General features: G+C 47.1%; 11 protein-coding genes across 11 annotated transcripts; 7 read left to right on the top strand and 4 right to left on the bottom strand.

The window, feature by feature from the left end:
• Positions 1-130: 130 nt before the first annotated feature.
• N7500_000347 (Peptidase C45 acyl-coenzyme A:6-aminopenicillanic acid acyl-transferase) lies at positions 131-748 on the top strand (the record flags this gene model as incomplete). The annotated part of the gene is made up of 1 exon (XM_056671493.1): positions 131-748. The coding sequence occupies one exon, from the start codon at positions 131-133 to the stop codon at positions 746-748; it is 618 nt and encodes a 205-aa protein (XP_056537066.1).
• Positions 749-1,177: 429 nt separating this feature from the next.
• N7500_000346 (uncharacterized protein) lies at positions 1,178-1,612 on the bottom strand (the record flags this gene model as incomplete). Its single annotated transcript, XM_056671492.1, has 1 exon — positions 1,178-1,612. One exon carries the CDS (start codon positions 1,610-1,612, stop codon positions 1,178-1,180), a length of 435 nt encoding a protein of 144 aa, XP_056537065.1.
• Positions 1,613-2,390: 778 nt separating this feature from the next.
• On the top strand, positions 2,391-4,292 carry N7500_000345 (putative GABA permease; the record flags this gene model as incomplete). The annotated part of the gene is made up of 5 exons (XM_056671491.1): positions 2,391-2,649; positions 2,709-2,876; positions 2,946-3,295; positions 3,362-4,084; positions 4,200-4,292. The coding sequence occupies 5 exons, from the start codon at positions 2,391-2,393 to the stop codon at positions 4,290-4,292; spliced, it is 1,593 nt and encodes a 530-aa protein (XP_056537064.1).
• A 948-nt stretch (positions 4,293-5,240) lies between these two features.
• N7500_000344 (cytochrome P450) lies at positions 5,241-6,915 on the top strand (the record flags this gene model as incomplete). The annotated part of the gene is given in 4 exon segments (XM_056671490.1): positions 5,241-5,569; positions 5,626-6,273; positions 6,289-6,719; positions 6,776-6,915. 4 exon segments carry the CDS (start codon positions 5,241-5,243, stop codon positions 6,913-6,915), a joined length of 1,548 nt encoding a protein of 515 aa, XP_056537063.1.
• A 541-nt stretch (positions 6,916-7,456) lies between these two features.
• N7500_000343 (glucose 1-dehydrogenase) lies at positions 7,457-8,560 on the bottom strand (the record flags this gene model as incomplete). Its single annotated transcript, XM_056671489.1, has 4 exons — positions 7,457-7,927; positions 7,990-8,170; positions 8,322-8,444; positions 8,505-8,560. The coding sequence occupies 4 exons, from the start codon at positions 8,558-8,560 to the stop codon at positions 7,457-7,459; spliced, it is 831 nt and encodes a 276-aa protein (XP_056537062.1).
• A 529-nt stretch (positions 8,561-9,089) lies between these two features.
• N7500_000342 (fungal specific transcription factor domain-containing protein) lies at positions 9,090-10,838 on the top strand (the record flags this gene model as incomplete). Its single annotated transcript, XM_056671488.1, has 3 exons — positions 9,090-9,678; positions 9,731-10,130; positions 10,199-10,838. 3 exons carry the CDS (start codon positions 9,090-9,092, stop codon positions 10,836-10,838), a joined length of 1,629 nt encoding a protein of 542 aa, XP_056537061.1.
• A 51-nt stretch (positions 10,839-10,889) lies between these two features.
• On the bottom strand, positions 10,890-13,007 carry N7500_000341 (GMC family oxidoreductase; the record flags this gene model as incomplete). The annotated part of the gene is made up of 7 exons (XM_056671487.1): positions 10,890-10,986; positions 11,037-11,796; positions 11,848-11,982; positions 12,030-12,337; positions 12,394-12,473; positions 12,532-12,646; positions 12,700-13,007. The coding sequence occupies 7 exons, from the start codon at positions 13,005-13,007 to the stop codon at positions 10,890-10,892; spliced, it is 1,803 nt and encodes a 600-aa protein (XP_056537060.1).
• Positions 13,008-14,914: 1,907 nt separating this feature from the next.
• On the top strand, positions 14,915-17,108 carry N7500_000340 (Amidase; the record flags this gene model as incomplete). The annotated part of the gene is made up of 4 exons (XM_056671486.1): positions 14,915-15,586; positions 15,670-16,691; positions 16,762-16,838; positions 16,918-17,108. 4 exons carry the CDS (start codon positions 14,915-14,917, stop codon positions 17,106-17,108), a joined length of 1,962 nt encoding a protein of 653 aa, XP_056537059.1.
• A 723-nt stretch (positions 17,109-17,831) lies between these two features.
• N7500_000339 (DODA-type extradiol aromatic ring-opening family dioxygenase) lies at positions 17,832-19,004 on the bottom strand (the record flags this gene model as incomplete). Its single annotated transcript, XM_056671485.1, has 5 exons — positions 17,832-17,945; positions 18,015-18,261; positions 18,329-18,615; positions 18,689-18,717; positions 18,782-19,004. 5 exons carry the CDS (start codon positions 19,002-19,004, stop codon positions 17,832-17,834), a joined length of 900 nt encoding a protein of 299 aa, XP_056537058.1.
• Positions 19,005-20,142: 1,138 nt separating this feature from the next.
• On the top strand, positions 20,143-22,284 carry N7500_000338 (Major facilitator superfamily domain general substrate transporter; the record flags this gene model as incomplete). The annotated part of the gene is made up of 10 exons (XM_056671484.1): positions 20,143-20,400; positions 20,461-20,613; positions 20,670-20,983; positions 21,049-21,080; positions 21,139-21,325; positions 21,386-21,659; positions 21,719-21,786; positions 21,842-21,924; positions 21,982-22,031; positions 22,084-22,284. 10 exons carry the CDS (start codon positions 20,143-20,145, stop codon positions 22,282-22,284), a joined length of 1,620 nt encoding a protein of 539 aa, XP_056537057.1.
• Positions 22,285-24,216: 1,932 nt separating this feature from the next.
• Positions 24,217-25,464, top strand: N7500_000337 (putative glycosyl hydrolase; the record flags this gene model as incomplete). Its single annotated transcript, XM_056671483.1, has 3 exons — positions 24,217-24,687; positions 24,737-24,993; positions 25,050-25,464. The coding sequence occupies 3 exons, from the start codon at positions 24,217-24,219 to the stop codon at positions 25,462-25,464; spliced, it is 1,143 nt and encodes a 380-aa protein (XP_056537056.1).
• Between the last annotated feature and the right edge of the window lie 232 nt (positions 25,465-25,696).

Below are 25,696 nucleotides of genomic sequence, written 5' to 3'. Positions count from 1 at the left end.
GAATTGGGATGTAAGTGAATGTTGCTGCAGTGGATCTGGCTATCTTCTTACGATCTGGTAGTGGATGGAGGAGCAAAAGCAGAATCTTATCCTGTTGGATATCAGCAGCGACAGTGGACCTCGAATCAAAATGATCACTGAAGCAGGTATCATCGGAAAAATCGGATTGAATGAATTCGGTGTTGGTGTCTGTCTGAATGCAATCAAAGTCTCAGGATGCGATTCTTCTCGCCTCCCTGTTCATTTGGCACTTCGATCTGTGTTGGAGAGCTCATCCACTGACGCTGCTGTTCGGCAGCTCGAAGAGGTTGGAATCGCCGCATCGGCACATATTCTGATTGCCGACAAAGAGAAGGGCATTGGATTGGAATCGACAGCAAAAACTATGCGGCGCATTCAGATGGATGACCGGAATTCGATTTACCACGCAAACCACTTGCTGTTGGCTCATGATGGTGTTGTGGACTCTGGCTGGCTGGTTGATTCCCCTTCCCGACAGCAGCGAATTGAGCAATTGGCAGCGGAATCCAGTGCATCTACGAGTCGAGAGCCAAGTGTTGTCGACATTACTCGCATGCTGGATGATCATGATGGATTTCCGTACTCGATTTGTCGCTACGAAGAGGGCCCCCTGGGAATGGATGCTACATTGTTTAGTATTGTCATGGACCTCGAAGGGGCAACGGCCACTGTGTACCTTGGAAGACCATGCGAACCGGAAGAGGTGATACAATTAGATTTTCAATGATCTTTTTTGAATCCAGCAGGCTCATGGGAGGTCACACCTGCGAGCAAATATTTTTACATTATGTGAAACAGCCGACAATAATTGAAATAATAGCACTGAGATAGTAGAGAAAGCTTCTATCACATTTTTTAAATACCCGATGTCTGATAAAGACGGCCAACAAGAAGTCGAGGGCTCCTCTCGTCGAGCGTTGATCACAATGTATTTTACTACTAGATTTCACTACTAGAAGTAAGATATCACCGCAAAGATGGAAGACCTCCGGCCCAAAGGAAGACATAATAGTCGTAGTTCAGAAAGTCGTATGACATTACTACATGGAATATACGTAAACACAGAGGATGAAGGTGTTGGAATACACTTCAAGATCTAGAAGAGAGATCCTTTCTCATAATCACTAATCCTACGTCGGAACATGGTGATTGTTTCCTATTTCCCATCGCGATAAGCTGCCTGGACCTGAATCTCTACCAGCGCCTCGGGTGGAAATAAGGCATTGACACAGATAGCTGCCCATGCCGGCTTGTTTTTCCCCAAGTATCTTCTCGCAACTTCAGCGATCTGCAACTGTTCTTCTTTCGACAAAGTGCCGACGTGGAATGATGTGATATAGAAGATCCCCTCCCACAGTTGCCTTGAATCGGTGATATGAGGTGATGCCGCCGCCAAAGACCTCTCGATGTTGATCATTGACTTTTCAAACTGCTCGGCATGCGTGCCCCACATAGGGTCGTGGTTATCGGCAATTTGGCCCGAGGTGGCGACGATGCGAGCATCAGCAGGTATTGACACAGCAGCTGAGATGTTAAAAATATTCCCCAGCTCTTCATAGCCCGGATAATCGTATCCAGTGACTGCGGACATGTTGAGTGAGTGTCGTGTGTGTGAGATAGACGGAGAGGCTTGGAAAGATAGAATCAAGTTTGGTTCGTGGCTATTCAGTTTTTTTTCAAGATATCTGGCTTCTTAAATAATACGATAGGGTTTGGAGATACGTAAGTGTCAATAGAAGTACCTAGAGATGGGAATCCATTGGCCCCTCAAGATGCCGTGACATACTCCATCAAGTAGGTAGATGAGATCTCTGTAAGGTGGAAGAGCCCTCCTGAGAAATGGCAATGGATCCGGAGGACTGGCTTATCAGATGTAGTGCATACGACCTTGGCAGCATACACCATTGGTTACGATCAGCAGACAGCCCGATGATGCCGCCAAGTTGAGAATAAAGCCCAATGGGGAAAGTATGGATCGACCATTCCTAATCGGGTATATAAATGAGATCCGAAAGTAGACATCAAAATGACCAAGTTGTCCCCGAATCAGAACTTGAGATTAGAAAAAGACTCGAGACTGGCTGAAATAAAAATAGACCCAGTTTTGTTGATCTGTCTGGTTCATTTGAATTACAGGAAGGTTTTGAGGCACCAATCGTTTAACCATCATTGGCAGCAGTGAAGCCCTATCATGGGGGAAATTGCGGGGAATCAAATCCTATCGAGACCGGCCTAATAGTACATGTTTACATATAGCGTATAATGTTCTCATGGATTAAGAACATATACGTTAACCTGCCATCCTCCATTTTCCCATCTTGTCTAGTTTAAGCGCTGAAGTTTGACTGTATAGTCTGGTTCAACTATCCATGAACGATTCCATGTCTAAATTAGCAGACCAGCTTGACGCAAAGAGTGATGATGTCGACCATGTTGTGTCTGACCCTAGTCACAAATCAGAGGAGCTTCCTCGACAATTCTCTCTTTTTTCCACTCTTGCATTTGGTTTCAGCATGACCAACTCCTGGCTTGGCTACTCAGCGACATTTATCACACCACTCCTGTTGGGTGGGAGTCCGACTGTGTTCTTTGGTCTAATTGCTGCGTCCATTGCGAGTTGCTTTATCAGTAAGAGTCCCACTCTTGATCTCTCACAACTGCCCCCCTGACGCATCATCGTTTTCTAGCGGCGGGTTTGGCGGAACTCGCCTCAGCATATCCATCAAGCGGTGGGCAGTACCACTTTGCCTATATGGTTAGCCCTCCAAAATATCGCACTCTGGTAGCCTTTATTATGGGGTGGTTAAGTGTGGTGGCGTGGGCCCTCACCAGTGCGTCCACTGCCCTTGTTTGTGGTGAGTCTTATTCGAATGAATATAAACAAAATCACAAAACACTCAAGCTTTATTGATATCTCTTCACAGCTCAAATGATCGGGAGCTTGGCCGGCATATACAACCCATCTTACATTGGCGAAGCTTGGCAGACGTGGATGATATATGTCCTCTTGGTATTGATTGCTACAGGGATTGTCTGCCTTTTGCCATCATGCCTTCCTCGAGGGGAAATGGTGATGTTTGTGAGCAGCTTTCTTGGGTTCATCGCCAGCTTTATCGTTGTTTTAGCAACACAGAAGCATACACAGTCCGCCAAAGCAGTGTTTATTGACTTCAAGAACAACAGTGGCTGGAGTGACGGTACATCTTTCATCATCGGGCTTGGGACATGTATGTATGCATTTCTGGCCATTGATGGGGCGTGCCACATTGCAGGGGTAAGGAAGACTTAAAAAGTGCTCATTTTCGCCTTGCTATGGGAAATTCTAAATTTATCTTTTCAGGAACTTCCCAACCCCAGATCTGATGTTCCCCGTGCTATGGGGCTGACTATGCTCATTGGCATGATGACGGTCATCCCGTGGACAGTTGTGTTTCTGTTCTCTATCACGGACATAGACGCTGTTGCTTCTTCCTCGATTCCGGTCTATACGATCTATTTGCAAGCCACGCAAAGTCAGTCCGCGGCCACTGTACTGACAGTGTGGATTCTTTTCGTTTATTTCGGTGCGCTGGTATCGTGCATAGTGACAACTGGGAGACTCGCATATGCCTTTTCCCGGGATGGAGGCCTTCCATGCGCAGGGTTCTTTGCTCAAATTCACCATAAGTACCACGCTCCCGTCAATGCGACTGTCGGATGTGCAGTCGTGATAATAACTTACGGCTTAATCTATATTGCGTCGGTTACAGCATTCAATAGCTTCATATCTATGTCCATCCTGTCGCTCAATTTGACCTACGCTCTGCCACAGGCGATTCTGTTGGTCAGGGGTCGGGAACGAATTCTCCCGAAGCGTCCGTTTAACTTGGGTCATTATCTTGGACCAATCTGCAACGCATTTTCGATCATCTGGGTGCTTTTCATCACTATCTTGTTCTGCTTTCCAACATCCGTTCCGACCACAACAGTCAGTATGAACTATGTCAGTGTGGTTATCACTGGGATCTCACTATTGATTATGGTATCGTGGTGGGGAGGCAAAAGAAAAACATTCTCTGGGCTAGTAAGTCCCCCTTGTGTCTTGTCAACTCACCCTCAATCTCGTTCGTTTGCTTTTTTCAGTTGTTGCTTTTCCCCTGTGCCACGAAACTTTGATGTTTACATGCTGATAATAACAGACAATTGAGATACAAGGGCTCGAGGTTGCACCCCAAGATAATCATTTGTCTTCAAGCATCCCGTCAACAGGCAACACCAGCAGCAGTCACTGACTGAAATAACTCATGTTTAAATATATTCTCGACAAAGCATTAGAACAAAATGAACCAATGTCGAAATAATCGATCCCAAATATCATTCTTAACATTGCGGACGTAGGTATAAGTTGTATAAATTCGGTGTAGTGTCATCTTCTGATTTTGATGCCGTAGTGCGACGAACTTCCTGGCTTACATCGCTATCGTCATTATCGGTATTTAGCATACCCTGTCTCAAATTCCAATACAATAAACAGTTCTGTGTGATGTTGAATATGTCACCCGGTAGAACTATTCACAGAATAATGAATTGTCGATCTAAGGGGAACCTGTGGTTTTTTGTAACAGTACCAGAAAGAGAAAAGGAAAATAGGCGTGCTCCATCAAACCCAAATCGTGTTCAAAAACATGAAGTTAAGAAATTTATTGATATAGCAAATGCGCAGGCGAGAGTAGTAGAAAGTGAATAGTTCACACGGTGCCACAGATGCTAAAAAGATAATGTTTCAATACCAAGACTCCACGTTCATTCTCGTTAGATCTGCAGATAGTAGTGTGCTAGCACTGGCTAGCGCATTTATTTACCGCATTCGGTCAGTATCCACGATCTAACATTCATCGCGGGCTCTTACACGGAGTGATTGGTAATGCTTGTTCAGAATTTCTATACCAACAAGAGGTTGGAACACTGGTTTATGGGCCTTACACCTACCCAGAACGGGCATAATGTGATTTGCGGCTACTTTGCCTATCGCATTCTTCGAAAGCTGCATCCCCGCTCGACGCAATGCAATTAGAGGACAGAAATATTAGAATATATTCTGTGTATGCTAAATGAAGCTCGTTAGTACTATCATGATCATCGCGTACTTATAAGGGGGACAGTGACTAAGGTCTTTCATTCTAGCTACCCTGAATGTTCGACACATCCACAAAACCAACATTCCGCATCATCTCAACAGGATGGAACCTCACTTATACTATGCCATATCTATACTCGCCGTCATTCTGGGAATATACAAGTTCCTCTTGTACCCCGCGTTCCTTTCTCCTCTGGCGAAAGTCCCAAATGCACATTGGTCCTGCAGTTTCAGCCCATTGTGGATTTTTTGGATGAAATGGACAAAGCAAGAGAACCGTCGAATTTACAAGCTCCACCTGGAAAAGGGGCCGGCGGTTCGACTTGGCCCGAGTCTGGTCAGTGTGAACTGTTACGAGGACGGATTGAAGAGAATCTATCATGGAGGTTTCCCCAAGCCAGAGTTTTACTTTAACGGCTTTGCTGTATATGGGTATCATACCTTACCGATCCAGGAAGCGAAGAACATCAGCTGATACTCACTAATAGGACTGCAAATTTGTTCACGATCAAGGATAACATAACACACGCCGCACATAAAAAGGCCCTGTCGAGCTGCTTCTCGAAGTCATCTATCATGTCATCTCAAACTGCCCGCGCCGCGTCGCGAGATGTATTATTCAACCGTGTTCTGCCCTTAGTCTATAAGGCATCTACAGAAAATAAAGCAATCGAGGTCATCGAACTCAGCTACTCTTGCTTACTGGATACCTTTGTACAGTGGCAATTCGGACGGTCGCTAGGTAGTAACTTGGTCGAGGACGAAAAAGAGAGGCGAATGTACCTTGACGGGTTTCTTGGAATATCCGGGTACACATTTTGGCAGTACCACTTTCCCACTCTCATTAGCATTCTCCAGAAAATTGGAATTCACCTAATTCCCAAAAGCGTTTTAAGTGCTTTTGAATCTGTGGAGGCTTGGAATTTGGAAAAGTGCGACCAAGCCCAGCAACTCCTGGCAAGTGGGAAACAATTATCATCGGATGACCAGCCAGTTGCATTTGAACCAGCGCTGAAAGGAATGAGTGAGGTTGACGCAAAACCCAAGTCATACCCTCAGCGACTTCCATTGGCAAGCGACATGTTCTCTTTGAATTCCGGAGCGTTTGAGACAAGTGGAAACACTTCCACCTACTTGTTTTAGGAGTTGAGTCGACGCCCAGAATGGCAAACCAAGCTTCGAGAAGAACTCCTCGGTCTCAACCCACCCTTGAAACACATCCCCGGAAAGCTTGTTGAAATCGAAGACATCACCAGCCCTCAGGACATTGACAAGCTACCGATATTGCATGCTGTCTTGATGGAAACCCTTCGACTTTGGCCTTCGGTACCTGGTGGTCAGCCCCGTGTAGTCCCGCGTCCATGTACCCTGGGCGGCTACCACAACATCCCTGCTGGAACGACTGTTCAATCATACGCATCTGTTCTACACCGTATGCCCGATGTGTTTCCCGATCCCTTTGAGTGGAAGCCAGAAAGATGGCTCGATGCATCGCAGGAAGAGTTGGCCCTGATGAGGAAATGGTTCTGGGGCTTTGGCAGTGGTGGAAGGATGTGTCTTGGACTTCACTTTGCGTATTACTGTGAGTCTGGTTTGTCTAATGGTGCATGTTCAGACTCAATGCTAACGCTGATTTAGCGATGAAATTCCTCTTCGCAGGCATTTATTCCAATTTTACTACCACCATTCACGACCACGGAGACATGGAACCGAGTGATGGCTACCTTGCAGGTCCGATAGGCCATCGTCTGGAACTCAAATTTCATCTTGTAGAATGAGCAATGATACGTACAATGATTGGAAAGAAACAGTCGAAAATCATGCGAATTTAGGATCGATATTCTTTTCGTTTCAAGGTTCTCTTTGGTCTTCTATCATGCTCAATGGACTCGATCTTCAAATTCCGGCTTTGTCGGGTGGGAAATTAATTATTCATTACTCTGGCTGCTATAGGGGCCTGGATTTACATACCTTGCGGATAACCGAATGTCTTTCTACTATACAACAAGATATCTTTCTGTCTCTTAGAATAATTTGGACTTTTATAAATCGGGACGTTCTCTCAGCGAAATTCAATCTTCTCAGCCCTCTTATCACTCTCGCCAATAAGTTTCTGTTCTGTCTGTCTATCAGTCTTCGGGTTTCTCGTGTCTATATACATTTTTGGGTCATGGCATTCTAAATCGCCTCCCAGATAAAGTCCGATGCTGGATTTTATGTGCTCTAGCGCCCTGCGTTATCCAGAGGCATTTACGAATCACTCTCAAAATTATGATTGTTTCAATCAATCAATATCTTATTTCGAAGTGAATTTGATAATTATTCAGCTCCACCCTCCACCTGGGCACCTCCGATCCTCCCGGCCTTGAACTCATCTACCATCTGTGCAAATGTACACCACTCCACACCTTCATGTGAGTTGATGTATTCAATCAACCTCTCATGAAGCATAATGACTTGTGGCTTTCCGCTGACTTGAGGATGAATTGATATCGGAAAAACAAATGTGTCGTACTCCCGATACAGGAAGTCAAATTGGGCTTTCCAAAGTCTCTCGATGACATCCGGATCAACGTATCCATGAGAGGGACCCTCAGTAAGCTGAAATGGCGGCCAGTCATCTAGGTGCCAATTGGCAGGGACCTCAACAATTGTACTGGAGTTGAGCTTTCCCATTGGCTTCATCCACTGCTCAGCAGACTTCGACAAATCGGTGGCAACCAATCCTTCTGAGCAGTAGGGAACATAGTAGAGCTGGGAATCATGATGCATGAATGAATGGTCATATTCCTGGCCCAGAAATTAGGTTTGTTTTTTTTAAAAAAATACGATATTGTTATGGAGTTGCTCACAAGACCGAACTCTTCCAGCAATTTGATGCTGCGGCTCGAAGTTCTCCAAGAAGGTGCAGTCCATCCTTTCGGGTGCTTTCCAGTGAGTGCAGTGACCACCTGTATTGATTTTGCAAGAATGTCACGTTCTTGTTGTTCCGTCAACATATCTACATGCTCATGTGTATATCCATGCAGGCCGCTGAAAAATGTCAGTACTCCTTTTTTTTGGTTACGGTTACATGCCAAGGTAGGTATGAGTGAGAATGACCAAAACGTACATTTCATGTCCTGCATCCCGAATCTTTCTCATTTAAGATGGAAATGATTCAATGGAATGAGCCGGAATGAACCACGAAGTTTTGATGTTGTACTTCTCCCACAATTTCAGAAGTCGATCAATTCCAACGGTGGCCACAAAGATGCCACGCGAGATGTCAGTAAAATCAGGTGTGTGGCCATCTTCAGTGTTGATCCTATATGATGTGTGATGAGTCTTCTGTATATCCAAAAGCGCAAAGTTATTTTAGTCATACCAGCCACTGACCGCATCGACGTCGATGCCATATCCAACAAGAACGCGCTTTCCCATATCGCCGAGGCCAGGCTTCGAGTTAGATCAACCAGTGCAGTGTAAATTGAGCAAGTGATGGTTCTCGAGTCATATTAAAAGGGTATTGGGGTCAGTTGCCATCTCATCAGCCACCTTCCTAAAATGGTCAATAGATGAGATCGTTGGTCCGTGCGTTGTTTCGGCCTCAGGCCAAGGTTGCCAATCCCGAGGTTGTGAAGGACCAGGATTCCCCACGCTGCTTTAATCGCGATCATTATGCGGGGGCGAAAGTAGCGAATCAGCTTCATGAGCTACCACAGGAATTGTCGACCTTCATTGCAACTGACATGAGAGGGGAGTCGAATCGGCGTTGGCTCTGATGTAGAGATATATATCTTGCGGAAGGGTATAACCCCTGAACGAGCTTCACAAGATTCTACACGGGCGAGATTCCATAGTTTACGATAACGATGACACATCCTCTTCCCCGCACGCTATCGCAAGATAACAGCCCTGCTCGTGTCCGCTCTTGAGGGTTGCGAATTGAACATCTCACCCTTTACTTACCATGGCGAACGACCAATACTTTGGGAGGGCGTGCAAGACATGTCGCCGTCGAGGACGAGGATGTGATCGGCGCATGCCTTCGTGCAATACCTGCGAAACCAATGGCTTGAAATGCGAGGGCTATCTGCTGCAGTGGCCAGGCTTGGCAAGCCGCGATCAGCTTGTGGGCAAGAGCATCCCAGTGACGACAAAGCGACGACGGACGCGTCGAGTCCAGCAATCGAGAATTTCAACTCCGCCTTTGCTCATTCCACAATCGCCCGTTCTACAATCGCCACAAAATCCTCGCAATGATAATGACCAGAACGACGGCCAAGACAACCGATTCGATGATCTGCTTGCCCCCATGCAGCTCCCCGTGGAGTTTTCAGAGGATCACACTCCATCCGAGCTCTTGATATGGTCCAATGAAGCACCTTTCATGGACAATTCTGTTGATTATCTTCTCACCCCTCATCCAAATCTCGATACAGCGTCTCCGCAGAATCATTCCCAGATGCTTGAAGCTTCTATGGACTTTCGCCACGCATTGGGACCGGGGCTTGATGATCTGAGGATGCCGGATGAACTCAAATTCATCATGCAGTATCGTCAGTGCTGAAGTATCATTTGCGAACCGTCAAGCCTGCTAACAACTGGCAGATATCTGTGAAGTCGTGCCAAAACTATGTGTTGACAATTTGTCACCTCAAAACCCTTATCGTGATTACATCCTTCCTCTCGCGACCGAAGTGCCATCATTGCTCTACGCGTGTGCGGCCTTGGCAGCATGCCATTACAATGTGCGACTCTCTACAAAGCAATTTGAGCGGGAGTTTTTTAGATTCAAAGGAAAGGCCATGAAACGATTACAGGAGGACCTATACTCCCCAGTCCGAGCGAGTCATCCAGGCACGTTGGCAACGATACTCATGCTGTGCTTGTGTGATCTTTGTCACGGGGGCATATCCGACTTTCAGTCACATTTCCAGGGGGCCAAGAAGCTTATTGAACTACGCCACGAGCGAACGGCTGGGAGCTTTGTGGAACAATACCTAGCATGGTAAGCCTTGATATTTTGATACTTGGCGCAATGAACGGCTAATGATCTATGTTTCTTTGCGGCTTCAGGCTTGATGTTATGGCTGCCGCTTCGCATTCCAAGCCCACGGTATTTTCATCACAGGAGATTAGCTCCCTCCTAGTCGAATCAGGCGACCAGTGGAGCTTCGATGTAATACCATGTCCGTCGGATCAATTTGAAATTATTTGTGAGATTGTCGCATTGTATAAAAGTCAGCTGGATGCCGCGAACCCTTCAACCGAGACATCGAACCAGGTCCAGGATATCAAGCAACGCTTGTTACAAAAGCCAGTCCATTGTGATAGGGGTCAGAACTGGCTTCATGTGACAGAAGCATATCGTTTTGCCATTATTCTTTACTTACTCCGAGTATTCTGTTGCAATATCGACGAGTTTGAGCTAGATTGGCTTGTCAGCAGCGTGCTCTACCATGCGAGAGCCACACCGCCTGCCTCAGGATGGTCGGATCAGTTGTTATGGCCCTTGTTTCATGCTGGCTTGGAAGTCAAAGACGCCAGACGTCAGGAATGGATTCGAGAACGAGCTCGTTGTATGCAGAGCTCGGGGGGATTTGGCAACGTAAAAAGCGCAATTGCGCTATTAGAGGACGTTTGGAGGGGAAAACGGCCATCAGAATATATAAGTCTAATGCAGGCACGTGGAAATGGAACTGTCCTTTTTATTTGATGTCAAGGCAGCCGTGCAAGCTATTTCTCACTATAACCAAGATCTCGATGCCTACAGCTTCGCAAGATGTTGATGTACTTTGGAATGCTTGACCATCTCTTTTGCGCATCGAAGACCAATCAAGTACGCATTTATCTGAGTATGATTGCTGTTCTAGTCAGGAAGTGTGTCTCAAGCTTTTCATGTGGAATGACTTACCAAGTTAGAATAGGGCACACACTCAGGTCTGCGACCCGGAGGTTTTGCATTCCCTTGACTTGGAACTGGCAGTTTACCACGGCCTCTGGATCGCCGATCTTGCCCATGCGACAAGTACCCACGCTATGGTATCCTTGATCCAAGTTCTTTCGAATGAAATCCAGCATGACCTCATCACTGATCCTATCCAGATCTGCGGTCGTAAATTCAATTTCCGGGCCATGCACCATCTGCTCAATAGTACCGTCATAGGCTTTGGTGCGAGCAATCTTCAATGCCATGCGAACACTTTCGATTGCGATGCGTTGATCGAATGGATGAGCCAGGAAATTCGGGTTCAGAATTGGGGGTCTTCGTGGATCAGTGGAGCCAATTGTGACGGTTCCTCGTGATAAATTGTTCTGTAACAGAAGCTCGTGGGTCATATAACTTTTGTCTGGTCCATCGACCTCATACACGGAGGGTCCCGATCCAAGCCAAATTTCAGCTGAAGGTCTTGAGGGCTCCAGCAAAAAGCTTTGCGCTTTTTTACCGAGGTCGGAAAATTCCTTCGAGTCGAAGAGTCGCTTGATTCTGGGGAATGCCAAGGTACCACTAGATCCATACATCGCAAGTGGTCCCGTATGATCATTGGCATAGCGCGCCTCGGCTTCTGCTAGGCGCCCGGTGTCGAGAAACAACTGATTATGCGCTGGGATTGAATTGTCCACCCTATATTCACAGGTGATGATGGAATGGTCAAGCATATTTTGTCCACACCCTAAAGATTCGTCAATGATTAGTAGAAACATAACGGGTCAGGTCGACGCACCTGGCAAGTCGACGTGTACGGGAATTCCGTGTTGCTCTAGCTTATTTCTGGGTCCCAGGCCCGACAGCATCAAGATTTTCGGAGATCCAAACGTGCCGGAAGATAGAACAACCTCTTTGCGACAATAGACATGAACTGATTCCAATCAGCGATGTGATATGATAGTGGTTTCCAAAACCTACCTTTCTCCCCGTTTGGTCGGTGATACAAATCCACCCCAGTAACAACCCCATCTTTAGACTGAAGCCGATCGCACTCTGTTTCTGTTACAACGGTCAGGTTCTTAAGCGATACTCGAGCTGTGTCACCCAGGAAAGCATTGGCTGCATAACATCTCTCTCCATCTCGAACGTTGAACTGGGCCAGCCCTACTCCCACTGGATTTCCGGAGTTGATATCTGGACACAACGGTATCCCGGTCTCCACGCATGCCTTCACAAATGTTTCGATCCCAGGAACCATTTCGTCCCCAAATCCAATCTTGAGAGGGCTGCGGGGATCCAATTAGCACAACCTGAAGGAACCAAAAGAACCTGTCAGACTTACCCTGAGGTTCCATGATTTGAAACCCGTGGAGCAGCAAACTCTTGCATATTAGCAGGTAATTTTGGATCAAAGTCCTCCAGCTACCACAACTCGTCAGACCGTTCCATCAGCAAATGGAGCTCCAGACGAATGACCAACCTCTTTCATCAGGGGCAGTATGTTCTCCCATTTCCACCCATCCTCGCCAACAAGCCTAGCCCATTCATCGTAATCGGCTGCTGGTCCTCGAGCAAGTGCCATGTAGTTGACTGCTCTAAGTCAAACTGTTAGCCTTGTCGCCTTTCTCGTTGAGCGGGAACAACTCACGAGCTACCCCCAAGCTGTTTACCTCTGAGGAACACCAGTTTTCTTCCATTCAGATGCACCTGCGGTACTGTGTCCAGCTCCCATAATCCGTCTTTGTCTTCTTGTAGTTGCTTGACATATTTTCCTGGCACTAACACGTCAGGCAGAACGCCTGAGTCTCTGCCTGCTTCAACCAGAAGGACGGAGACGTTCGGAATAGAGGCAAGCTCAGCTGCAATTACACAGCCGGATGTGCCTCCACCACATACGATATAGTCAAATGTCTGTCCGGAAATTTCCTTCGCCTTCATTCTCACAGTTGATCTCATGTTCGATTGGTGTCGCTCGGTAAAATTAAGATTGTAGGGCTATCTCACTTTTTGATGGTGAAAGACCACGAATTTATGATGGAGTTTGAGTCAGGCATGCAACTCTTGATCATCCGTTGATTTTTGTGAGGTCTCATCAGGTTTCCGTAATAGGAAGTTGAATGAGCGCTAGATGTGCCTTACTCCAGCTAGCACCCATGGCTTGGCAGAGAATTCTACTCAATCCTTGACTCGACGTGGCAGTCGAACGTCTTTGATCAGATGATTTGCTGATTGCTTATATCGGTATTTCCCTGCCACTGGCCGGCTGATTCATGCGACCTCAGATCTAAGGAAACAAACCTCCCGTCCTCTCGGCTCTACTTCAGTTTAATACCCTCCTCACTTATACCTTAGTATTCGAGCGCCACTCTGCGGCAAAACTTGGATAACTTGAGTGAAGGGCCGGGAGACCAACTCTAGAGGAGTGGGGACTGGTTGACAATTCTTACCCCTAGGACGATTCTTTGCGGATTTCTATACTTAAAAAGCCTCTTTGCCTCTTGTTTTCACATCTCTATACTGCGATATATATATTGAGTGTGCTAACGTAACAAGCATATTCGTGCCCATTCCTTCAACAAGATGATTGTATGTTCGCTGATCGCTTTAGTGACTAATGGCAAAAAACCCATCGTGACATTGAGGTAAGTAACTCTAGAGATAACTCGAGGAGCTAATGGTCTATCCTATCTCATGCGTGCCCCCCTACATACCCATCAATGTTAAAATGAGAACTAAGACGGAGATAATCTTATCTGCGATGACGCCAAAGAACGATGTCGGGGCATAACTACCCCATACACTCTGATCCTAGTATGTCACTATCACGTTTGAAGAGACTAACAGCCACAACTGTACGGGGTATTTGTGGGTTAAGTCGGTGAATTAGGCAGATAGATAGCATCGTATCGCACCGTCGGACTCCTGAATCCGAGACGAGTGGGGGCCGTCAGAGCGGTAGCGTTTTCGGCGAACCATGGGTTCTAACCTTACTAACCTTCTCTCGTTAGCCTCGTTTTCCCAAAGCCAATGGCAGCCGGGGGATCCATCAACCATTCCCATGGTTGGTAATCACTTTCTTATCTGTGATTGCCGAAAGCCGTTTTCGCGATAGATAACAAACATACCACTACGGAGGACAGACCTCATTGATTTCCAAGTTAGTATTTCATAATTCGAATACCTCAGGATTTAGTACCATATCTGAGAGTAATCGTGCCAAGACTACCACAGGGCGCAGCGCGTGTTAGTGGGCTTGGCATACATGGCTAACTACTTCGTACTAGGCCGATCAATTTGTTAAGATAATATCATAATGCGCATAATTAGTAAATTATGCCTAGTGTCTATCGGGTTGACGGATTTTCCATTCCTGGTGCCTGGCGCCCACGTGACTACTATACATCTATGGATTCTATTGGCCTAATTCTCCCCGTATTCCGCCTTTTTAATCAGAATCCTGCACCTCCCAAGCAATAAAAAGCCCCAAAATGAGATTCTGTAATACAAACATGAGGCGTCCAAAGGTTGCATAATTCCAAATGCCAAGAGCCCGCACTGCTTTCCCATCCTTCCAAATTAATGAGGTTGGACTGTATTCCGTAATCTCCGCTATACGAAGAGAACTAACCCCTGTTGATCCATTGTCAGGCCCCCCACATCATTGATCATGTCTCATGTCCTGATCAGACGCGAATTGATAATCTATTTTGTATCCTTTCCTTATCGGTCCAGATGTCAGGATAAGCGAATGAAATTAAGATAAGTATGGAAGTGTGTTGGTACTATATGGCAAGGGCAGGTATATATATCACGCGGTCAGGCCCGGGGGTTGGATGAAAGTACCTCGCAAATCATCGATAATCATGGTCTCTCCTCCTGGTTCGTATGGGCTATCAGCTCTGTTGTCAGTCCTGCTGTCACTCTCCACCACCACCATCGCGGCGATCACCACCAAGGGTCAAACTGTTCAACTCAATGGAAATAGCTACTACATTCCGCCGACAGTAGTGGCAACTTTGAAAGGCGATCATCACGTCTTTGGCAAACTCGAGGGCTTGCAACCTCTGACGGTCATTCGGAGCGATGCTTCGAAGCTGACAAGCTCAATCCTTGATTCTTTAGTGAGCACTTACGAATCTATTGACGATGTCTTCAATACTGGGTTCCTTGACAACATCTACGTCTGGTATAATGGTACCGCCAAGAAGCCCTCACAGAATGTGTCCACTCATTCCTCATGGGGCCCTAAAATCTTGGGATATGCACCCGCTTATGATACCAAGAAATCAAAGACGGTGACCTCGTCATCAATTCTACCTCCTGGCCCTTACTTCTTGGATCCCTCCACCGGAGCCGTGTTTGAAGCCTATCTGTTGTATTCCGACGTGATGGGCTCTTTTACTCAGGGATTGATCTCAGTCGGAGATTCTGCGTATGACGTTTTGCCAGCAAGCTTGCAGGGTTATGCTTCTTTGACCATTGGCGTGCCTTCACGTCTGTACTACACTAAAACGGCGAAGAAGCCTCTGGCTGGTGTATGTACTCTTCACCTTCAAATATTTGCATAGGAGGAGTCTCCTTATGCAAGAGCCTTGCAATACTGACTATTTTCTCGCAGGTTCGTCTTGGTGTGAAGGATATCTATGATATCAAGGGTGTCAAAACCGGCTGCGGGAACCGCGCTTACTATGAGACATACCCAGTCGCTGACTCTACCGGCCCTGCGATTCAATCACTGATAGATGCGGGTGCCATTATTGTCGGAAAGATGAAGACCAGTCAATTTGCGAACGGTGAGACTGCTACTGCTGATTGGGTCGATTACCACTCTCCCTTCAACGCTCGCGGTGACGGGTACCAAGATCCTAGCTCATCCTCCTCCGGTCCTGGCTCTGGTATTGGAGCTTACGACTGGTTGGATCTGGCCGTTGGGAGCGATACCGGTGGCTCCATTCGCAACCCTTCGCAGGTCAATGGATGCTTCGGCAACCGACCCTCGTGGAACTTGGTCTCATTGGATAAAGTTATGCCCATGTCGCCCCTTTTGGACACGGCCGGCTTCTTGACAAGAGACGTGCAACTGTGGCGCGCTGCTGCGGAGGTGTTGTACAAGGAGGCAGGCCTGAAGTCCTTCACCAAGTACCCCAAGTCCATCAAGACTATTCGGTTCCCGACTACTGCTTCGACCCCAGCTGAGGGCCTTTTGATTGAATTTGTCGACAAGCTATCGTCATTTTTGGGCGGTGCCAAAGTCTCAGACTTCGATTTCAATGCGCTCTGGGAATCCACCAAGCCTTCGACTGTTGCCGCCAACACTACGCTTAACAGCCTGTTGAATCTTACTTATCCAATCCTCATCTCGAAGCAACAGTACCCTCTCATTGCTGCACCATTGTACTCGGACTACGCAGCTGCAAATGGGGGTCGCAAGCCATTCATCGACCCTGTTCCTCTGTCTCGTTGGGGCTGGGGACTCACATACCCTGACTCACAACTGGAGACCGAAATCAAAAACAAGGATATCTTCACCAGCTGGTGGAACACCACTGCCCAGGTCTTTGATGAAGAGACCTGCTCAGATAGCTTAATTCTTTACATTGGTAGCGAGGGGTCTCCCGTCTACCGCAATGTCTACAGGAGGTATGTGATGTTTCTTCCCACTTTTTTAGACGGTTGTGAGAACTTCGGCTAATCCAGTATCGACATATAGTATGCCAGGCATTCCGTCAGGATTTGCTGCGTCTCGTATTGCCAACTTCGCGGGTGTGCCTGATATGGCCGTTCCCAGTACGTTCAAACCCCCTATCCCTTGAAAAAAGCCTCCGGGCTTCGTCTCAGACCATAACTAACAATAACGATAACTTAGTCGGTCAAGCGCTCTACAACTCTACAGTCACCCAGCACCAGGAGTATCTGCCTGTTTCGGTCGATTTCGTGGCACCACACGGATGTGATCTGATGGTCTTCAACCTGGTCAATGATTTGGTCAAAGCTGGTATCGTTAAGGAACCTAACACCGGATCCACGCTGTACGGAGAGGAGGTAACTTACCATTGAGTCAATGCACCCATTGCTACCAGGTGAGGTACAATCGTACAGTCATTCATGTATATATTCAGTGTATAGATATTTATTCCAATGTGAACATTTGCCTTCGAGCACTCTATATCTCAGTCGGAGACGACGCTAGGCACAAAGACTGGACCCATTAAAGGAAAATTCTGCGGACGTGCTTGTGGCCTTCATTAGGAGGTAATTGTCGGAAGGGCAGAGGGGAATAGCGAGGTGATAATGCGACTGCACTACGATAACTGGTGAGAGACCTCTTGCTCGAGTCTATGTCTACCAAACCCCATCAGTAGATCAGAAAAATGTTGGAATGTTGGGAAAGATAGACTATGGAGGATTAAGGTATTATATATTGATGTGACTGAGCGTTGTGAAGTTCACACAAAAGGCTGACTTGAACATTTAATTTATTCGGACCAATAATACATTTGAACATATAGTACGTTCGCAATATGAACAATACTACCAGCGAAGTGAGAACTGGCGCTCCGGCCGTGATAGTATACCGTGCTCCCACGTTTTCCACGAACTTGCAGAGGCACCTTGTCGGCATTCCTTTCTCCTGTGGTGATTGCTGTTATCTTGTCATCCGCTGCCCGGGTCCAGTTTTTTCTGCGTCCGTTGTTACTCCAGCAAGGGTTGAGCTCAGATAGATATTCGTAGTCATCTCGGCTTTCTCTTTTCATATGGGTGCAGATGTCTTGTGGAAAACTACGCAAAACGTAAATTGAGATAAGAAAACCCTGGGTCAACCACGTCCACACCTAGGGCGTCTACCTCGGCATCTCCAGCCGCAGCAGCAGCAACCAGAAGTGGCGTAAAGTGCTATTACGCAAGGCAAGCAAAAGTTAGGTGAGTTCTTAGTTGCATGCCGTAAGATTCAATGGGACGTACCTCGACAGTCGGATGGGAGCGCTTGAACTCGTACAGCGTTTCCAGCTTCAGCAGAGCTTCGTTTCTCTCCTTTGCATTCTTCTTCGTCACTGCCGCCCTCAGGTGGGTATCAAAGGCTCTAGATTCGTCGAGGACCTTTGCCCGGATGACTTCCCTCTCCTCCTCTGTCGGGGCATCTATGATCTCATCGATCGAGGCAAACGAGTGAACAGCCATTCCCGAGCCAACAATGAGATATCCTTCATGTCTAAATATTTGATTGTCATTAGTTACCTCGTTGGTGGTGAGCATGAATGGTTGAATCCTGTACTTACCGTAACGACTCTAAGGCCTGTCCCAGACGAATCTGGCTCTCGAGATTATAGCCATGGAAAGTAGAGATTTGGATCACGGGGATGTCCAGTGGCTTTTCCTCGGGAAACATGACCTTGAAAGGTACCCAAACACCGTGATCTACTCCTCGCTCCACGCGTTTGGCCTTGATCCCTGCCTTTCGTAGGCGGTCCCATAGCTGTGCGGCTAACTCAGGTGCGTCTTGATGCGGCCAGTCGTATTCATAGACGAACGGTTTTGAGTCGTGAAAATCGCCGACGAAGTCATGCTGGAGGAGTTGTCAACATTAGTTCCTTGACACATCAGGATATTGACAGGAAATGGCGCATCGTCAAGCTTACTTGGATATGTGTCCCGCGTTTGACATTCACTAGGTTCATGGATGTCAATCGGACTTGTCTACAACACATGCTCTCGTCATTGCGCAAGCTTACCCTCGATCACCCCAGGGCCATGAATCTCGCCTGCTTCGAAATGACCACTGAACGCAACAATGGCTTTGGGACGCGGTGACAGAGCCAGGATCTCCTCTCCAATTGCCCTCAAATTGGCCTGAACAATTTCATTTCGAGGTCGATCATCGAACAGAAGGCCCACCCCGGCATGACCAATAAAATAGGTGGGCAGAGAAACAGAAGATTCAACGCTTGGAGACATGATAAAACAGAGGCGGAATTGGGAAGGGGTCAGATATCAATGTATGTGGTTAAGAGCCTACAGCAAAAGAGGAATGCTCAGTGCGGGTCAGCACTGCTTATTATAATCTATTTTATGCCATATCGTATGTCACTGAGCCGAGACTATGACACTATTTCTATATTGATAAGATGGGGCGGGCTAACTGTGCACGTACAGCCTATATAGATTGGTAATGCACGTACGTGATTTCATGCGGGTCACCGAGCCCAGAGCACAAGGAACGTGTGGCAGGGAGATACAGTGCGGAATAACCCCATCTATCACATATTTTTCCTTATGGTCTAGATGCCGAGAATTTGAACTATAGTCATAAAGCCCTAGGATGGTGCGAGCTTAGTCGTGTATGGCGTCAACGGGTCTAGCAAGGAGAATCATACGCGGAGTAGAAAGTACGGCATTTTCTCCATAGTAATCTTTCCTCGCTATATGCCGGCTTACCGGGGTTAAGGCACTAGTGTTAGGACCCTGAGATTCCGTATATCTACGCTATATGGCGTCAGCAGAGGGATTGGGGTGAATATGGCAGGTAAATGGACCAATCAACACAACGCCAATAAATATCGGTCGGCCTTGCTTGGGAGACATGTTCAGGCTAAGGCCTATCTAAAAGGAACATGACGCATTGTACAGTTGCTTTTACCCTTCCCGTACATAATTTCGGATTCCAGTCTGATGGTTCATTCTGAACTTACTGAAGCAAAAGAGTACAACATTCATCACCCACTGACCAAAGATTTAGTGACATGTGGAAAGGTCCAATTGTGAGATAACAAGATAGTTTGACGCCGATACATGCCTGAAGTAAGTCACGACATAATTTGATCTAAGACGACATCCTGCGGCGACTTCTAGACCGATAAATTTTCCCGAGATTTTTATATAGACTCGACGGTATAAAATGGGCTGGAGTACCAGCCTCCAGGCAAACCAACACCCAGTCTACGTGGTGTAACTCGTTAGTCGTCAACATTTCAACATTTCAACAGACGCTGTACGTCAATGCAATCGACGTATTAACACTTTGACGCAACGCTCTGGCGCCAGACCGGCCACTTGGATTATCAGCATACATAGCTAGACTTGACCAAGCTACGAAATGACAGACGAGCAAACCCATTCTCCTGGCAGGGAGTCTGTAGAGGAGAAAAAAGACACAGTTAATCTAAACGTTCATCAGTTGTCCGATGGCACAACAACACCCTCAGATAGCGAGAAACCAGACCCGGAAGCACAGCAAGACACGCTCTCCCATCTCCTTGTCAAAAATGGCGAGCAAGTCCTCGTCACTTGGACCCTGGAAGAAGAATCTGCCATAGTTCGGAAACTTGATTTTCTTTTTCTCCCCATTTTCTCGGTGTGTCTTCCGATGATCCTGATCTCTCCTATCTTCCTCCTTGCTAAACCTCTATTCCAGTTAATATTTACCTGGATGGCCATTGATCGGACCAATGTGTCGAGCGTACTGACATCCACCTTCCTCTCCGACACATCTATGACCCGGGACCAGGCCAATACCGGTGTATCTCTACTTTGGCTGGGCATTGTCTTGCTGGAGATTCCCTCAAACGTAAATCCCCCTTCCCTTCCGGTTCAATATTGAGGTTACAAATAACTGTGTAACAGATCGTTCTCCACCGCGTGGGTCCCCACTACTGGATTCCCGCCCAGGTCGTTGTGTGGGGTTTAGTTGAGGTACTGCAAATGTTTGTCACTAATGCAAGTGGTTGGTATGCCGCACGTCTATTCCTGGGGCTTGCAGAGAGCGGGTTTATCCCCGGCGGCCTGTACATCTTGTCTACATGGTATGCACCCAACGAGCTCACGCAACGCACAGCAGTGTTCTTCCTTGGGCCGGCGTTTGCTGGGGCTTTTGGATCACTGATATCGGCGGGGGCATTAAGCTTGGACCAGAATGGGGGTTTGAGTGGGTGGCAATGGTGGGTTTTTATTTCGCTGCTTTATCTGCATGTGAGCTTTGCTGACTTGGAGATAAAATTTCCAGGATCTTCGTCATCTGTGGCGTCTGTACGATAGGTGAGTAGTTAGGAATAACCCATTTCGGCTACCCAAGCTAACAGAACGTCCAATTCAGCCTCAGGCCTTTTGGCTTTTGCCCTAGTGCCCAAGTCTCCTTACCACACAGGCCACCTCCTTGGCGGTCTCATTCGTGTGCGGGGCTGGCTGAACGAGCACGAAGCTGACATTCTCGCCGCACGTCAAGCCCGAAGAGAAGACCATCAAATGGCCGGGTCGACCCTCAAGATCGGCCGGAAGGATATGTGCGTTTTGATCTTGTTTAGCTACTATCAAACCTCTGACTAATGCGTACCTACTAATAGAACCGATGTCTTCTTCCACTGGGCTACCTGGCCGTACCTCATCGTGTGCCTAGCCGGCCTGCAATCCACCAATGGGTTGAGCACCTGGGGTGCATCCATTATCAAATCACTCAACTTCAGCGCAATACGAGCTAACTTGCTCAATGCCCCGGGAAGTCTGCTGGGGGCGATCTTTGGCATTGTGTTGTCGGGCTTTGTGGACAGATACAGTCGCTTTGGATATGCAATCTTATTTTCAGCTGTGTGGACTCTTGCGGGTCTAATTGCACTTTATGTAAGGCCAATGTTTAGCTCTGGTGTGCAGTCCCCGAATTACTAACCCTCTTATCACAGAGTCTTCCAATTACCTCTAAAGCTTCGTGGTCATTCTATGCAGCCTATGTGGTCACCCAATCATCTCCGTAAGTCATCAATCAACGTTGCAGTCCGAGATTTGAACTCACAAGTACCTGGTAGTAACTGGCAGCCAATCAATGTCACCTGGTTGTCTTTGAACTTCAAGACGCCCCAGAAACGTGCAATTGCGTATGCTGTATATAGTAAGGGCTTGGTATCCTTCATGGTCTTGAGAGAGGAACTGACACATCATACTATAGTTGGATGTTCTAATCTAGGGGGCACTTACGGCAACCAAGTATTCAGAGCGGTACGTCTACTTTCTTCATTCAGCACATGACATCTACTAATTTTGAACCTAGAGTGACGCCCCGCTCTATCACAAGGCATGGATCGCCTGTATATCCCTGGGAGCAGTGTGGCTAGCCGGAGTCCTGTCACAGACATTCGGTTTTCAATGGGCCAATCGGGTTTTCGCAAAGAAGCTAGCGGATGATCCTGAGTTGGAATCGGAGATTACGCATATTGACAGTAATGGGCGAAAATATCGATACTATTGGTGAACGTGGGATATGGTTTTCATCCCGAGCACACATTATGGGGATTTTGTCGGACCATCAGCGGTGATATCTATTTCCCAATCCTCACCTATTAGTATATGTCTCTCCCTCATCATCAATAGGTTCCACTTTACAAATTATCACCAGTGTATCATAAATGGCCACAGGTCTATAGTTCGCATGCAACCAAGAATGATGCAGCCCTGTAGGGGTCCCATATCGTCCCGAGCTGGGATAGGTTCGGCGAGGATTTCTTACTTTTCCCTAAGACACCTAGCATGCTATGTAGAAGCCAACAACAGAAACCATCGACGCCGCTCGCTTCGAATTCAACGCCCGCATATACCGCGCAGTATGTCTTTTTTTTTTTTGAGTTGACTAGGTCATTAGCATCTGTAGATCATCTCATAATGATCGCCATCACTGATCACTAGATTTCTCGCGCAAGTGTCAGATCGAGATAAAATCCAACATTTTACACGTCCCACGACTCGATGATTGCTTTCGGCTTTGCGGATGATCTTTGGATCACATTCGGTTGCGGCGCGAACAAATATGCGCCCGTCATAGTGAAAATGTTCGCCCATGGCTTAATGGCGGACAATTTGCGTACTCAGTCTTCTTCTATTTGCGTGGATGGAATTACCAGTCAATCCTTGACAAATAATTGATTGTGACATGTTTCTACCAAGAGTTTCAATTGAGCGACGGAAGGGATGCTGTTCCTTTTTACATTTGGCCATCTGCGATGCTATACAGCGTCTGTCTAGCTATTATCTTTGTACACCCAGAGTCCAGTTATCCAAGACTAGCTGGTGTGACTATGACTGAGCGAATAGAAAATGGAAAATTTCATTCGGGTACGTGTGTCTCAAACATATTACAGAACAATGTCAACCAGGCCTCAGGATATTGGGAGTGCGGAGAGAAGTGGACTTTCACCCCCCAAGAATCGCAGGTATAACTGTAGTCCTTGAGATTTTGCAATGTACTGTGAGTAGATTCAATTTTTCCTTTGGTCGACAGTTGGCTGCGGATAATAGAAAGTGCCAAGACACCGGTTTCTCATGGTGATGAGAACCTTGGTATAGAGCTTCTGCTGACGTCAATGCAGCAATAGTCCGATTTGAATGCTGCGCAGCTCAGGTGCGTGTCTCATATGGCGACCCTTGAGAAGAAGTGCGCTCAAGCACAAGATAACTGAGCTGCGGAACCTTATGCAACTGCAGATGGCCATGCATTCCAGGACAGCTCGGTCGGACAATTCAAGCTCAATTGATTCGGTCACGATCACTTCTACTGACCAATTAAATCCAACGAACCAACGTCTCTCATATGACCCAAAGTAACGGTCTTTCAGTGGGCTCCTGATGGGGCTCCCGATCTTGACGAAGAAATGAACGCATAGCGGGTCCAAGGAAGTGATTGTTCACAATGAATATTCTGATCTTGCTCTTTGTTGCACTCACTTGAAATCAACGAGAAAAAAAAGCGCGACGATCGCATTGCAAGGGGTGAGCGCTAACAACAGCGGTTGTACGCGCCAGCTTGTCGAACATACCCCCTTGATCGCGTGAAAGAAAAAAATTGACAAATCGACTGAGATCGGACCTCGTTTTGCTGCAAGGCTGGTTCCTTGGATTACCGCCCACCTGCATAAATGTTCGCGATTTTGGCCGAGTTTCAGTGTCACAACGAGGTGATCATTGCAGATCAGGGGTCTAGGGCTCCGCTATAGTGGGCCGGATTGAATTTCATCGCCAATCAAGGCATCACAGCCGCAAGAATGTACAACGAATATGTATCTGTTTTGGATATGCAGTTATGTGTCCAACAGCTAGACCTGAAGATCAGAGCTGACTTATTTAAAGCGAATATCTGCTGCCAATTGGTGCCTCCGCTCGAATAGGTCTCTTCCTTTGACATCGCGCAACCATGTTATTTTCCCGTCGTGGTCTTCTGGCCCCTTCGCTCTTTTCTCTGCTTCTGCCAGCAAACGCAGTTGCCGATGACACGAGAATCAGAGCTCGGGAGGCCCTTGAAACCCTCCAGGGCTGGTATAACATCACAAGTGGGATCTGGAATACGTGCGGTTGGTGGGATGGTGCAAGCTGCATGAATACAATCGCCGATTTGGCTGCCCTCGATACAACGGTGATGGATACTGCGACATATGTCTTCAATAACACATTCTATGTGGGACCTGTGTCCAATCCGAACCCCGGGCCTGAGAAGAAGACTGTTTTTACTCGTGACAACCAAACATCAACTTCCGTGAATGTGAACAAATGGCTTGATCAAGCCTATGATGATGATGCCTGGTGGGCCCTTGCATGGATTGCCGCATACGATGTGACAAAGGAAGGAACATACCTAGAATTGGCCGAGGGAATCTTTGAGAGCTTGGTACGTGAAAACCCGGGTGTCTCTTTGGACGTGTGCTAATGCTCTTCAGGCGGATGCATGGGGCACCAATTGTAGCAGTGGGGGTCTTCCGTGGAGTCCGACAAGTACATACGTGAACGCGATTACGAATGAGTTGTTCCTTTCTGTTGCAGCCCACCTTGCAAACCGAGTCCCGGACAGAAAAGCATACTACGTCGACTGGGCTCAGAAGGAATGGGACTGGTTTACATCGCAGGCGTTCATTGGCGAAAACGGCACTATCAATGACGGCCTTTTGCCCAATTGTCAGAATAACGGAGCTACCGTGTAAGGACTAAGCTTTCCCACCCTTTTCTTCTTTTCTGTTTACTAACTATCCCCAGATGGTCATACAATCAGGGAGTCGTTCTCGGTGGATTGGTTGAATTGAACAGAGCGGCGCCCAATAATACATACTTACCCTCGGCCAACAAGATTGCGAAAGCAGCCATTGACACATTGACCGACTCGAAAAACATCATCCACGAATTCTGCGAGCCACAATGCCTTCCAGACGGCACACAATTCAAGGGAATCTTCATTCGCAACCTGCGAAAGTTGCAGGAAGCATCCCCACATGATCTTTACCGGAAGGTGATAAGTAGCTGTGCGAACAGCATCTGGGATAATGATCGCAATTCCAAGGGGCAGTTTGGCGTGAACTGGGCTGGTCCTATTCAAGCAGTGGTTGATGCATCAACACATAGCTCGGCCCTCGATGCACTGGTCGCAGCTGTTGCCGCGGAAGGCACATCATGATGAAATGCAGATTTACGGAGCCATTTAATATTTCTTTCGGCCATTCAGGTTTACGGGGTTTGAAGATATTGGAAGCACATAGATCCTTGTTTCTACATATATTCGAACTTGCATTGAAATCTTCAGAGTTCAATAATGCATTTGTGCTTTCTAGTATGCCATCTCTCGTTTTGTCCAGACAGGCTGTGGGGCGGCCTGGGGTCTATTGTAGCCTGACCGAATGATGGATGTG

This window comes from Penicillium coprophilum (assembly GCF_028826855.1).
Source record: "Penicillium coprophilum strain IBT 35676 chromosome Unknown utg000001l_segment0_segment0, whole genome shotgun sequence".
NCBI lineage: Eukaryota > Fungi > Ascomycota > Eurotiomycetes > Eurotiales > Aspergillaceae > Penicillium > Penicillium coprophilum.
This window is presented reverse-complemented; position numbering and strand designations above follow the sequence as displayed.